This window comes from Coccinella septempunctata, chromosome 3 (assembly GCF_907165205.1).
Source record: "Coccinella septempunctata chromosome 3, icCocSept1.1, whole genome shotgun sequence".
NCBI classification, from domain to species: Eukaryota; Metazoa; Arthropoda; class Insecta; order Coleoptera; family Coccinellidae; genus Coccinella; species Coccinella septempunctata.
The window spans coordinates 33030443-33043762 of record NC_058191.1 but is presented as its reverse complement, the minus strand read 5'-3'; the positions used below and the strand labels follow the sequence as shown (position 1 = coordinate 33043762).

Sequence of the window (13320 nt, the reverse complement as noted above, 5' to 3'; positions counted from 1 at the left end):
TAAATTTGGCAGATAACTGATACTAATAAAATGGCAGTTTTTAAGTGTTTTTGTTACCCTAAAATGTAATCACAAGACGCTGAAAAAAACAACCCCTATTCAAAAAATTTATTTTAAAAGACAGACTCAATCTGCAACTTTTATTTATTAAAAAAATATCAAGTAAGCTGCTATCAAAGGAAGTCATATGACAAAAAGTTTAATTGTGCTGATTTTCTATAAGGATATATAAAATAAAAACAATTTTTTTTACCTCAGTCAGGGGCTGTAACTTGGAGGGAAAACAATGTTGAACAAAAAGTTATATGAAAGACCCTCCTTAATTTTTGCTAAAGAATCACCCTTTGAAAGTTTTCGCATCAACTCAAAAACATCCTGTATATTTGAATTTTTTGAAAATTGTTAAGCCGTTTGTGTTTCCATTCAATTCTTTTTTCCAATGTTTTCATGAAACGCAAGATTTTTTGAAAATATCCAAAATGTATAAAGAGGTTGTGTTTCTGAACGAATAAAAAGTCATTATTCAACATTTTCTCCTGCATTCTGTTACATGTCAGGTGTTTTTTCATTACATAATGATATGAGTCTTCGGCAAACATCTAAAATTAGATAGCGATTGATGAAATGACACATGAAATGTTACAAAATTAAAGAAGAAATTCGGAAGAAAGATACTTTACTGTCTTTTGCTCTATTATTCTTCTTGTCATACATCCTAACTAGAATAAGACTGAATTTCTGGAATACGCTCGTCAAATGGATTTCGAACTGTCTCCTGGCATTTCACCTATAGGACCTAAATCCCCAGAAATAATGGAATGGAAGCGGAACGTTTCCAGAGAAATCAAGCATCACTTCGCACTTAAATCTCCCTCTGTATCAATTCCATATTTCTTGCAATGAATCGATACCATATATATATTACTTATCCCCGATGTCGTCAAATCCCCGGACCGTCAATATCGAGCTAATCTATCTCCCTTTGAACACAAGATGACGCTTCACCCCTCGCACCCTTTCACTTACTTCTATCCCTCCTCCTGATACAGGGATGACCGTTCTCCTGGTCAAGCCCGTCGATATTATTGAGCTCCTCGCTTTCCCGGATATCATGGTCGGATTCGGATTCGTCCCAAATTGTATCTGTGTTGATTTTCTGCCTGGAACATTCGATCCAGTAGCCTGGTGTCGGGATGAAGTTGTGCGGGAACTCTTCGCAGAATTCATCTGGAAAAAAGCAAATGAATAAATATTACAATACAAAAAAGAATATGGGGACACAATAAACAGATATAAGTGGAAGAAACGTTGCATTTTTCAAGTAACGCAACTTATTAAATATATTGAGAGGAGTTTATACCACGGGACTTCCTCGCCATCCGTATAAGGTGTAAAGAGGGAAAGACTACCAGATGTGGGGTGTTGCCAGAACAATCGAACGATAAGTAGGAGTTACGAATGTTACAATAGTTTCCACTTTCGTCGAAAAGATGGCAGCACTTAACGAACGTCTTTTTTCAATTTCACCAGGATACGAATTGTAGCCAATAGCGAGACTTCTCAAGAAATTTTTTCACGTGGAAATTCATAGAAGAGATCATTTCACCTCGGAAAGTTGATAACATGAATGAATCTATGTTCTTCAAGGAAAAAAAAATATTTTCTTTTCCGTTTGACGAATAAGAAAGTTTCTGACTTTTCGAGCTGACGAACTGATTGAATTGAATTATAATGAAAACCCCATATAAATTAGTGGTTTCTGGCGTAAGATATTCATTGTCTCGTTTTAAACTGACTACCAAAACGGTGTAGACCCCTCTTAATATTAAATAATATAGAAAATGGAACTTTCTATTAGTTCATGATAACATCTTCATTCCTCGATGTTTTCTAAAACTATCATCTACCCTCAGATTTCAGCGAAGTTTTCTATTTTTGCCCTTTTTTTTTACATTTTAAGTTTAATATTTTTCATTTTGTTTTGTTTATTTTATGTTAGAGACTGAACTGACCAAAACTACTTCTACTAGTTGAACACAAAAGCTCAAAATAAATTGAGTAATGGGGATTTATTGAGGTCAATCTGATCGTTTATTAAATCTGGCGATAACTCACATTTATGGCTTTCCAAACTTTCGAAAAGATTCAGTTTCTGAATTTTAGTTTCTATATGTAAAATATCAAAGTTGAAGTTGTGCTTTGCATTCAACGTAGAATCTTTGCTGAAACAATTTCTGTGTTCCAATATTCTTTTCTCAAAATTTCAACCAGTTTGACCTATACTTATAAGTTATCTAACTGATTTGTTTGATCTGTATTATTGCTTATGTTTTTACCTAAATTATTTTCCTTTTTAGAAGCTAATTTGTTACCTTCAAATTTCAAAAAATTTGATATTTTCTTAGAACTTTTTCCTAAATGAGATATCACTTTATATTTGTGATTAATTTCTACTTGAAAAAATAAACTCTTTTATTGCTTTTCCTGAAACTTTTTAGGGTTTTCACTCCCAATCTCTGAAACAAAATCAATTAAAAAAATAAAATAAACGATTTGCTCCTGCATAAATTCTTGCACTAATTTGTCAGGAGCAAATCAACTAGCAAAAATTGTTGTTGCTCGACAATAAACTGAAATACTGAAAATATAGAAATTTGAAATTATAATTTTATATTGTAACGTTTCGGAGTCTATATCAGACTCCTTCATCAGACGAAAATCAATTTTCGAAAATCTTCTGAATTGTATCTTTTGTTTGACATTAATTGTCAATACATTTTTTCAATTGATTTTGTTTCAGATATAAGGAGTGAAAACCCTAAAAAGTTTCAGGAAATGCAGAATCCTCCCAGAATAAATTTCAATCGATATCCTTTATTGCTGTTTTGAATAACTTTTCGCAAGCATCGTGTCTTTTAATTCAGCATTACCGTTTTTCACCGCGGTCTGTTTTATTGTGTCTAATTTTTTAGTAAAATTGCTTCTTGAAAAAGGAATTTAGTAATCTTTGAATCATAATATTGTACGCCGCTATTTTCTGTTTGTGATACGAATCCATGTCAAATTTACCTGTTGATATTCGTTTTCGAATAATTTCAAATTATTATCATAATATGAGGGGAAATATTCCTTCCGACATTATGAAAAGAGAAGAAACCCTGCCCCCTACCCCATAAAAAACAATTTGTGAACACTTAAATGGAACGCTCTCCTGTCTGAATACCGAAACCACGATATTTCAAATAAGAATTGCAGTTACTTTAAAACATGATATCCAGAACGATATTTATGACTTTTCTAACGATCCGAAATTACGAGGATTTTGAAACCACGAGGGTATCCTGAAACTGGATCCGTTATATTACATCACATTAATCCCATTTTCTCCTTGTTGGTCTCGCATGGATGTATATTTTACACGGAGATGGGTTTCGGTATAAAAGCGTACAATAAAGTAACAGTTATGCTTTTGTTCGCTCCGGTCCCTAAGGTCTTCCTCAAGGTGTTGAATAGTTGATGTGAAACCATTTATGCAACAAAATTTCCCACCACTAGCGATGCTTCGTTTTACTTACATTTTATACGAAACTCCTTGTCCCTGGAGCAATTTTCGCAGGTAGCGAAAAATAGATATTGGAGTTACGGGTTCAGAGATAATTCTGTTAGAGAATACCCTCTTGCTTAATAATGCACGCCGCATTGGGGAAACATCCATTAATTTAAACGGAAGATAATTTGGTTTAGGGACAATTGGAAAAGAAACATATGGACAGTATCAATAGTCACGCGAAAACCCTCCGTTTTCGAATTCCTTAATTATAACCCATATTTCAAATTATTTTTAGGTTTTTCGAACCTACAGATTAAGTCTTTGATTTAGGTTAGGCTTTTTTTGACACAAAGTAGAACTGAATCAAAATAAAGAATTTCACCCAAAATCACCTATAAAAACTTGAAAAATGACAAAATTAGTTCAAAACCTCATCCATCATTCGTATATTTCAATAGGTAACATGTCTCAATTTTCTACACTCTTTTCACCCCAAATCGCTCGATACAACAATTTTTTCAAGTGACCTGATGCAACTAATCAGATAGACTTGTACTGAACCATTCTCCAGCCATATGTTCATATTTTTTTCGTTTTACCTATGCTAGATTCACCTTCCACCGTCTCGTACTTGAAATTTAATGAAATGTCATCGAAGTTCTAGCATCTTGAATATTTCATATAGAAATTTTTTGTGAAATGCCTTTTTTTTATGACTCCTACCTGTTTGAAGACTCTGCTTTGAAAACACCCTGTATATTTCAACAGTAGAAGCTTGATGCCGAAAACAACACTTCTTTCCCTTACAATTTTTCATAATGAGCTATACGACCCCTGCAAAAACAAAATCCCTTCAGAATATTACGCTCAATCTATAGGTTTGACACTACACATCTGTGGATCTTTTAAATAAAGTTGCATTCCTCCAGTTTTTCAAATTTTTTTGAATTTCAACCCGAAAACGGCCCATTATTCGATAAAAAATGATAAATTCTTTTATTTTCCAAAATGGTCAAGTTTGAGTTTTAAGAGTTGAGCTCTTACAAGTCAAAAACTTACTCACTAGGTATATTGTAAAGCTTTATAATAAGGAAGTATTGTTATTTGTATGATTCAAATTGTAGAGCTTTTTTTCAAATTTGAAAAATTTCGTACTTATGTTATAATAAATATTCTAACAATTAGGTACTCATATCATATTGAAATAGCATAGTTGAAATTTTTATCAATTTAAGAAGTAATCAATGTCCTAAAAGAATTTAACTACTTGATAAGGAATTGGGAAGCGTTATTTCGATATCGAATCATGGTTGTTATTCAAAATCTTATTATTACAAAACACAATATTTGAATATTCGTCTTTTTTCATTGAAGTAAAAGGATACTTCAATTTGGATATAAATACAGAATCAATCAATTTATACTTTTGCTGGTTTCTGATTTACAGTAATTAAAAATTGGATGGCTCTGAAATGATCTCATAATCCATTCGATAACCGATTTTATACAATGATTCTTACAATGATATAAATTTATATCGAATAGCGCATGAAGTACTTCCATAACCATATTGATGAAATATCGGTTAGCAAAAAATGTTATTAACGAATTGAATCTGTAAAGAATAACAATCCCAATTTTGGTTGCAAAATGGTGGAAAAAGAGTCATGTAATAAGGAAGTTTTTCATATGAGGAGAATTAAAATTCAATTGCTGAAATCGCTTCAATAACTGATTCCTAGAGGAACATTTTGAATCAGATGATCAATTCATTGTACCTGGAGATACCTTCTCCAGTTTTGATATATTTAATATCCAAGACAAATAGTCAAGTTAGCGTTTTTGATTGTGTGAAAAATCTGCTGTTCAGTCTTTCTGAATGAGTTCATCCATATCAGAAATCTGGGGAAAGTACAAATATTGTACTTACGGAGAACTTGTTGTTTACTTAGAGTTTTACCTGAAATTTATGCATTGACCAAATAATTTTTCATTTATAGTCATTCCAAGTTAAATATGGGTGGCCTATACGTATGTGCGTATATGTATTGATTTAAGAAGTTTATGTTTGTTCATTCCGGGACCATTTCACCTCAAAATATTATCTCATATATATATAATATGAGATTCTTTTATGCATAGTGTCTGCCAGAAGTATCTAGAGAACCTAGAATCTCAATTTCAAGTACCGTTCGTTTGAAATTCCCCTGAACCAAACCGGAGATAGTAATTCATTTGTCAAAAATTTAACATGAAGATAGTCTTGAGAGGATTTTATCACTTTTCTAAAATATTCAGATTTACATTGGAAATAAGAGTTCTATTTTTGATGTCGAGTACAACAGGTTTCGATTTTTCTTCAGATAACACATTATTTGAAAGTTTAACTTGCCTCAGTTTGCAGGCTCCACATCATTATTATTTTCTTTCATTCTTCCACTTCGTTATATTTCTAGTTTGGAAGTATCTCAAAAAGTGAAATTTCTAGTCTAGTTTTCTATGATTCGACGAAAAGCATTTCCAGCAAGTATAATTTTTATATTCTTTATAGTATTTACCTAAGCTGCGATCTTTCATGAAGAACTACCCTTGTTATCGCAAATGAAGGAAATATTTCCGCCTATAACAGTGGCAGTACAATTCTACTCTATTTCTTGTGTTACATTGAGCGTTTTTGTGAAATCGAAAACAGATAATTACTTTGTGGAAACGATGCCTTTTTCGATCAACGTTTTTCAGGGCAATTTATCTGATCTTCCCAGAGCAGTTTGGCTGACTTGTTGATTGACGTTCCTTTAACTACACTTCGAAAAATTCGAAACTTGATGGTTTTCTCAACCATCTATTTGCTACTATATTTCGAGCCAATTCCTCAAAATGAATAGGGCAGTATATTACATCCAAAGTTTCATCATTTGGTAACATAAATCTAAAGATATTGATGGAAGCAATATCAAGTTGTACATCAACGTTAAATTTAAATTTTAATGACCATAATATATGTGCAACAAATTGATCATATATGGTGTATTTGCAAATATTCCTTTTATTGAATTATCTCTTTCTTCATCCAAGAAAGCCAAGATTTTCATTGACAGTGCGTTAACCTTGATTTGTCTCAATTCATGGAACACCGAAATAGGATATTCTTATCAATATATGAGAAGATGAAGAATTCTCACATGATTTATACTTACTTTTTTAGTTATATTTTAGAGTAATATTTGAAATCTGATAATTTCTCAGTATATATATCGAGAGATATCCTTCTTTTAACTGAAGTTTTTACCCACCTGTAAAATTTGTGTAATATCGAACTAATTCTTTTTAGTGAAAATTAAGATATTTTCAGATGCTTTAATTTGACTTGGAACAAATCCTTTTTGGGACCATCGCATTCGCCAATTTGTCACCATTGATGTAAAGTCAAATAAATAAATTCTTTACATCGAATCGAATCTTATAACCTCTATAACCACGTCAATTGTCGGAATTATTCGAACGCAAAGTTAAGCTCATTTTCTTACATAGTATCGATTAATAAATGCTTCTGGGAAAGTATTCATTCAGGTGAAGAACACCCGTTTTCAATATTCGGATTTAAATTGCGCCTCAATGTGTACCGGTAATGACAGCTAACCTGTTAAAAACTCCGGAAAATCAATCCCTGCCAGACTGCGAAAAATAAACGATGGGGCAATTTTCAATAACCACTATTGATACAGCAGTGGAGATTATGCACAGTTGGTCACAGTTGATAGTATACCCGGAAAATTATGGCCTCTATATTGCGTCGAAGTCCTGGTATATTACATTGTAGCTCTAGCTGAAATAGCCAAAGATTAGTGATATATGGCCAATGATATTGCAATACCTAGAATCATTTCGGTTTGATACATAGATTTCAATTATCAGAAAGGTTATTGTTTTATATTTCGAGCTAGATGGGAATTGCTCAACTTTCGGGAGACGTTATTCGAAAAAAAGATTCGTACCAATTTTATGGATTCACGTTTGATGTTGAACAAGGGTATTATTAAAAAAAAAATTTGTTAATGGGAGTTTTTTACTTTCTAGCTTCAAGCTTCATTTTATATATGCGTGTATAGCTCAATAAATATCATAGGCTTGCCAGGTTGTCATAAATAGGTATGTTCGTTTGATATGAAATATCAAAAAGCTTCAAATACTTCTCTTCTTCTGTTTCCTAAATAGAGACTTTAAAAATTGAATTTTGCAGGCAACAAGTGTTTCAATTCGATACGCAAAATCTTCAGTTGAAAAATATAAAATGAACGGTCTGACAACTGTTTTTTTATTGGAATCACAATTTGTAATTATTCCAGGTTCAATATGGAATTTAGTCCAGATATGTTAAATATGGAATTATTATTATATTTTAATATTTATATGTCAGTATTCTCATACATTCGCAATAGACTAAATTGTGAGCCATTGATCTGGTCATAAATCATTCTGAATTGAATTTGTAATTGACATTTAATGACGATCGATTATTCAGGCAGCTCAACAGATTTGGAAGCACTTAAGAGTATTAGGCGATTTACTGTTGACCAGCAGTAGGGAGACATTCACGGAAAAGCATTTCATGTAGAGATTTAGGGGAATTAAATAGAATACTGAATTATATAATATGGGTAGTACAGAACAATGTTTAAATCAGCTGACTTGAATGCATCATAATGAACTAACGGTTGTTTTGAGTGTTTTTGACCAATATAAGACTAGACAGAAAAACTTGAATTTGCTTCCTCATTAAGAGGATCATGATGTCATGATGATGGTCGCCGTGTATGAATTTCAGACCATATTTTATCCAATAAGTTTATTATGATCATAATGGATTAATTAAATATAAAACTCAATGTTTTTTCGAATAAATACTATTTTCCAATGGAGTATAGAATTACTCTATTTCAGATCTTCAGAACCTCCAGAAAAACTTAGGCTACTTTTTCAACATCATTTCACTTAGAACCTCGATTACTCATGAATTGTAGAATATGCAGGTTGATTATTTATTGAAGAAGACGATTTCTTGTGGGAAATTATTGGGAACTATAAACTCTTTCAAAAGACTATATGCACATTGGTATATTGAGAGATAGTCGGTATAGTCAAAAATTTATTGAGATAACTAGTACAGCTCAGTGTAACTCTGCTGAGTCTTCTGAAAGCGACATGTTCATAATATTCGTACGAAAAATAAAGGAATATGAATTGTGATAACGAAAAATGTATGGTGATTAAAACATGAATTCCACTTTGAGTAGATCGTAGAAAATACCACAAATAATGTAGAATGCAGTTCCGTGAAAGCAAATATGAAGAGCAAGATGATCTTCTGCTATTAAGTTGAAAAAATTTTGAGTTTATACATTTCCACACACATATAAACATAAACAGTTTAGAAAAAAATGTAATAAATATAAACAGACAGATACACACACATATGAATATATATATATTGAAGAGTCATAGATTGATGATGTGGTAAATTGTTGTACAGTCCGCTCACTGTAAGGTAGAACACCAAACGAAATAAAATAGCTTGGTGTTCAATCTTAGAGTGATCTGACTACACACACATTTCTTGCTGTTGATCACTCTTTCCTGAATCCCAAACTATCCATCATTAATTCCATAGAATATTCAATCCATATCTGTAAATAATAATGAACCAATTTCCATTCTGAATAAGTGAATCAAAATATGATATACCTAGATATATTCAGTAAAACATGATCAAAACACTAAATACTTACCTTTGACTAATAATTGGAAGAGATAAAATTACTCTCACTCAGCATATTCTCCATGTTTATTAAGTAAAAACGACTTTCAAATAATCATATAACTACTTCAACAGTTGTTGATACTTTGAAGAAAATAAAGAAATAATTGTTATTATAATTATGAAGAAATAAAAGCAAATAGGGAAACTATTTTAATTACTTGAATCCAATTATTTTTAAAAGAAGATATATGCCTTGAAATGAAAGATTAAATAAGCTAGATGATCACTGTTTCTTTCTCCTTTTTCTGTTATGAATCAGTCACGAGGTGAACACAAAATTATTACACAGCAACAGTAGCCTCCGTAGTGCTGCCCACAGTTGGTTGCATGTTTAACGAGGATGAATTACCAAAATAATTTGTTAAAAGTTTATTTTTCCCCTGGTAGTTAGATGAACTTCTGTGATGTATTATTCTTATCGGTCTAAGTCACCTCTGAATTATAAATAACGAAATATATCTGGATTAAGAGCAGGAGGAAAGTATAAGCTTTAAGAATTCTCCTGAATCATCTGAATGCTCACTCATAGTATGTAAGTGAGCATGATAAATTGTCGGTTTATTATTACAGTATTAAGGTAAACTAGTATTTAGGAAAAGACAGCTTTGCCTCAGATTAATATTAATGTGTCTTAGTTTCAGATAAAAGAAGAAGAATCTGGAAAAATGAATGCAAATTCCTAATGAAAGGAATTGCTTTAAGTGAAGGGAGGAATAATAAAGAATTTTTCTTCTGCATGAAGGAATGAATATTCTCTTTAGGGGAAAATTATACCATTCAGCACGCTCTGAATAATTTACTCTTTAGGATTTTATTGATCAACAGAAGAGCCCTTTGTAAATTTTCTTCGAGACGTAAAGTATTTCCATCCCAAATACTACAAGTGGAAAAATTTCGCTTTCTGGAGATCAGTTGAGAATGCTTCATTTTACAGGGAGAGTAGAAAATAACGCCCAAAACTAATATCTTATGTTTTCACAATTTTGTAGGAAAATCCTCTAAGAGATCAATTTTTATTGCAAATTGAGAAGCATTTCATGTATATTTGAGGAGTTTGTCATGTCCTTCTATGAAAACTGGAGTGTACTTGAGTTTTCTCTAATGGCAATTTTCACTTTTTGTACCAGAAATGGATAATCTTTTCGTTGACGAGAGTGATTTGGTACTTTTCATTTTTTTCGCGTTGTTTCCATAATAGTGCTTACATTGACTTCGAATTATAACTTTTGTATGTATTTCGAAGTCGAAATCAATAAGTTCGAACCTTTCACGTCATTTCAAAAGTTTTGTATAGGTGATTTTTGGTGAAACGCTTCATTTTGACCAGTTCTTCTTTCTGATGAAAAAATCACCACCTTTAAATACACCCTATATATATATGTGTACCTATGTTCGACCCCATGTTTCTGCTCGAAATATGTTTTCGTTCAACAAATCACTTTTTGTATTTTTCCTCCTCTTCGATAAACACCCTGTATATATGATTTTATCGTCAATTTTTCTCGATTGCAATATGAAATTTAGTTGCAGGGCAATTTCTACATTTCACCTAAACAGATTCGACTAGAAATCACAGAAAAATCGTGTCACATGATTTGTCGGCTTACCTGAGCATGCTTGTGGTGGTAACGGAAAAATGAGGGTTGTAGAGCTCTTCCTCCTAGCAACCGCGCAACCCAGAGATTGTGGTTTGAAAGAACGCAACTGTTGCATGAAATCAGAGCACTCCATCAGAGCAACATCAGCAAAGTGCAGGTCGCATAGGATTATGTTCTTGAAGCGTCTTGCACGCTTTTGGTTCGGCCCTGTTAAGTTCAGTCCACAAGAGTTGCATCGAAGACATTCCTCGTGGTAGTGGTTATTGTCATATAAAGGTGAAGGCTCTAAAAAGAAAAGGATTATTCAGAAAATTTTCCACATAGCTCATTGACTAATTAAGAAGCCTGTTTTGATCATTTTGTGTTGCGGAATTAATTTTTCATAGGTGCAATTATAAAATTGTCATTTGAGACGCTCCTGAGATAAAAAATGAAGGAAGAACCTACTAACAGGAGTGAAAGTTTTCGAGAGTATCACGCAAAAATTAAAGTTTTTATTGCCAAGAGAATCTCCAATAATAATGAGACTTGGGAAACACAGTGATAAGATTGACTGTAGATTTTGAATTTCAATATTATTTGTTAATATGTAACGGCAAAAAACAATTCAAAACTCACTGAAATCTACAATCATTTATGAAGACCCTGTGTTATAGCTTCATGAAAATATTATTCTTTTCAGAAATACATTTATGTGTGAGTTGAAACAATAATTTGCTTGCAACTCTACAATCTGAATGATTTTGGAAATTATTGACTGCTGAATTGAAAATGATTTTTAATTATTGTTATTTGGACATTTTATAAAGAATAATTCAAAGCAGTAATCTGGTAGATGCAGTTCTATATTCGAAAAATTGACTAGAAAATTTTTTACAGCCAGTTTCATAAAAAAATTTGTAGTCCCTTTACGCTTAAAGCTTCTTTTAGTGTCATTTTCAGTAGGGTTAAAGGAATCTTTGAAATTTAAGCGACTTAAGGTTTGATTATGGAACCGGCTGTTATTATTAAATCATTCTTATGAGAAGAAATATCAGTCGCTGCACTAATTTTGCCTCATTCTGGACATATTGAACCCAAGTTATCAATTCAATATCATTTCCATTTATTACTTCCTTGAAGTTCGGCCATTTTCATTGTATAAACTTGATATGAGCAAGCCAAAGCTTGATGAATATCCCTACAATCTACGTCTTCGCTTGAAATCAAATTAGAGCAACGAGAAGGAAATAATAATCCATTAAAGACTAAATCGAAACTAGAGTATCAAGGCATCAAACTTCCAGGATTTGGAAGCAATATGTTTCACATTATAGATGACGGAACACAGTAGGGGAGGTGAAGTTATGGAATGGATGTCAAAGAAAACTAATCTCCTTTCATATATATACCTTCGTATATGTTGGAAAATTGGATAGATGAAAACATTGAGGACAATACCTGTAATTATAGTTGCCAGCTGTGAATGAATTAATGTAATGGTGATATATTCTACGGAAAAGTTTTATGAGAAGTTTGTGTGCTAAATTTCATCTTTACTTTGGATTTGAAGACGTTCAAGTTGAAATATTTCCGACACATAGACATAGGTATGGATACAGGAGCTCCTCTTACAGGCTGCTTCGTATTCTGATCCACTTTATCAGGGAAATTATTTCTTGAACTTTTTTGAATTCGATTTTAATGTTTTTAGGCATGATTGGTTAGTTCGAGAGATTCGGAAAGCTTGTGAAAGTTGTCGATAATATTGCATACATTTGAAATGGATAGTCTTCACTTTCATGAAAACATTTAAGACCTGAAATGAATAGATTTTAAAACTAATTTCAAGCCTGCAATGCTTCATAAAAACGAAGAATACCCACTAGGCCCACTAGGGCATCCATCAGACAAAAAAGTTCAGAGCATGTCGTTTGAAAAATGGCCTTAGAGTCATTCGGCGCATCTGTGCGCACTTTTGCCTTTCAAGCCATACCCTGTTTCAAATATTGAAGCTAGGAAAATTAAAACATATTCATAAGATAGAGAATTTTCTAATCTATAAAAAATCATCGAAAAGCCAACAAACAAAAACGTTTTCTTTCCGCAAAAAGAAATTTAATGGTGAAAGTCGGAGTGCGTTCACATGCCCCGTATTGCGGGTAAGTGTGCGTACCCTCACGGAGTAAGTGAACGCAGTACTTAGTGAACCACACAATCAAAACAAATTACAAAATAATGTCATCAAAATGTTACAATATTCAAGAAATAATGTTTATTGTCAATACAGAAGCGCCTTTTTATAAACACTGCATTATTGTTCGTGCCACAATTCCTGGTGAACACAACACTTGATACATTCCCCTGTTGGTGGC

General features: G+C 32.4%; 1 protein-coding gene across 1 annotated transcript in view; it reads right to left on the bottom strand.

Annotated features, from left to right (window-relative positions):
• The window catches only part of LOC123310202, a 66785-nt gene that overhangs the window by 21845 nt on the left and 31620 nt on the right, over positions 1-13320 (bottom strand). Inside the window, exons 5-6 of the mRNA XM_044893637.1 lie at positions 10976-11251; positions 1027-1227 (exon numbers count right to left, since the gene is read on the bottom strand). Coding sequence (XP_044749572.1) covers positions 1027-1227; positions 10976-11251 — 477 coding nt within the window. The remainder of the gene's footprint in view (positions 1-1026; positions 1228-10975; positions 11252-13320) is intronic.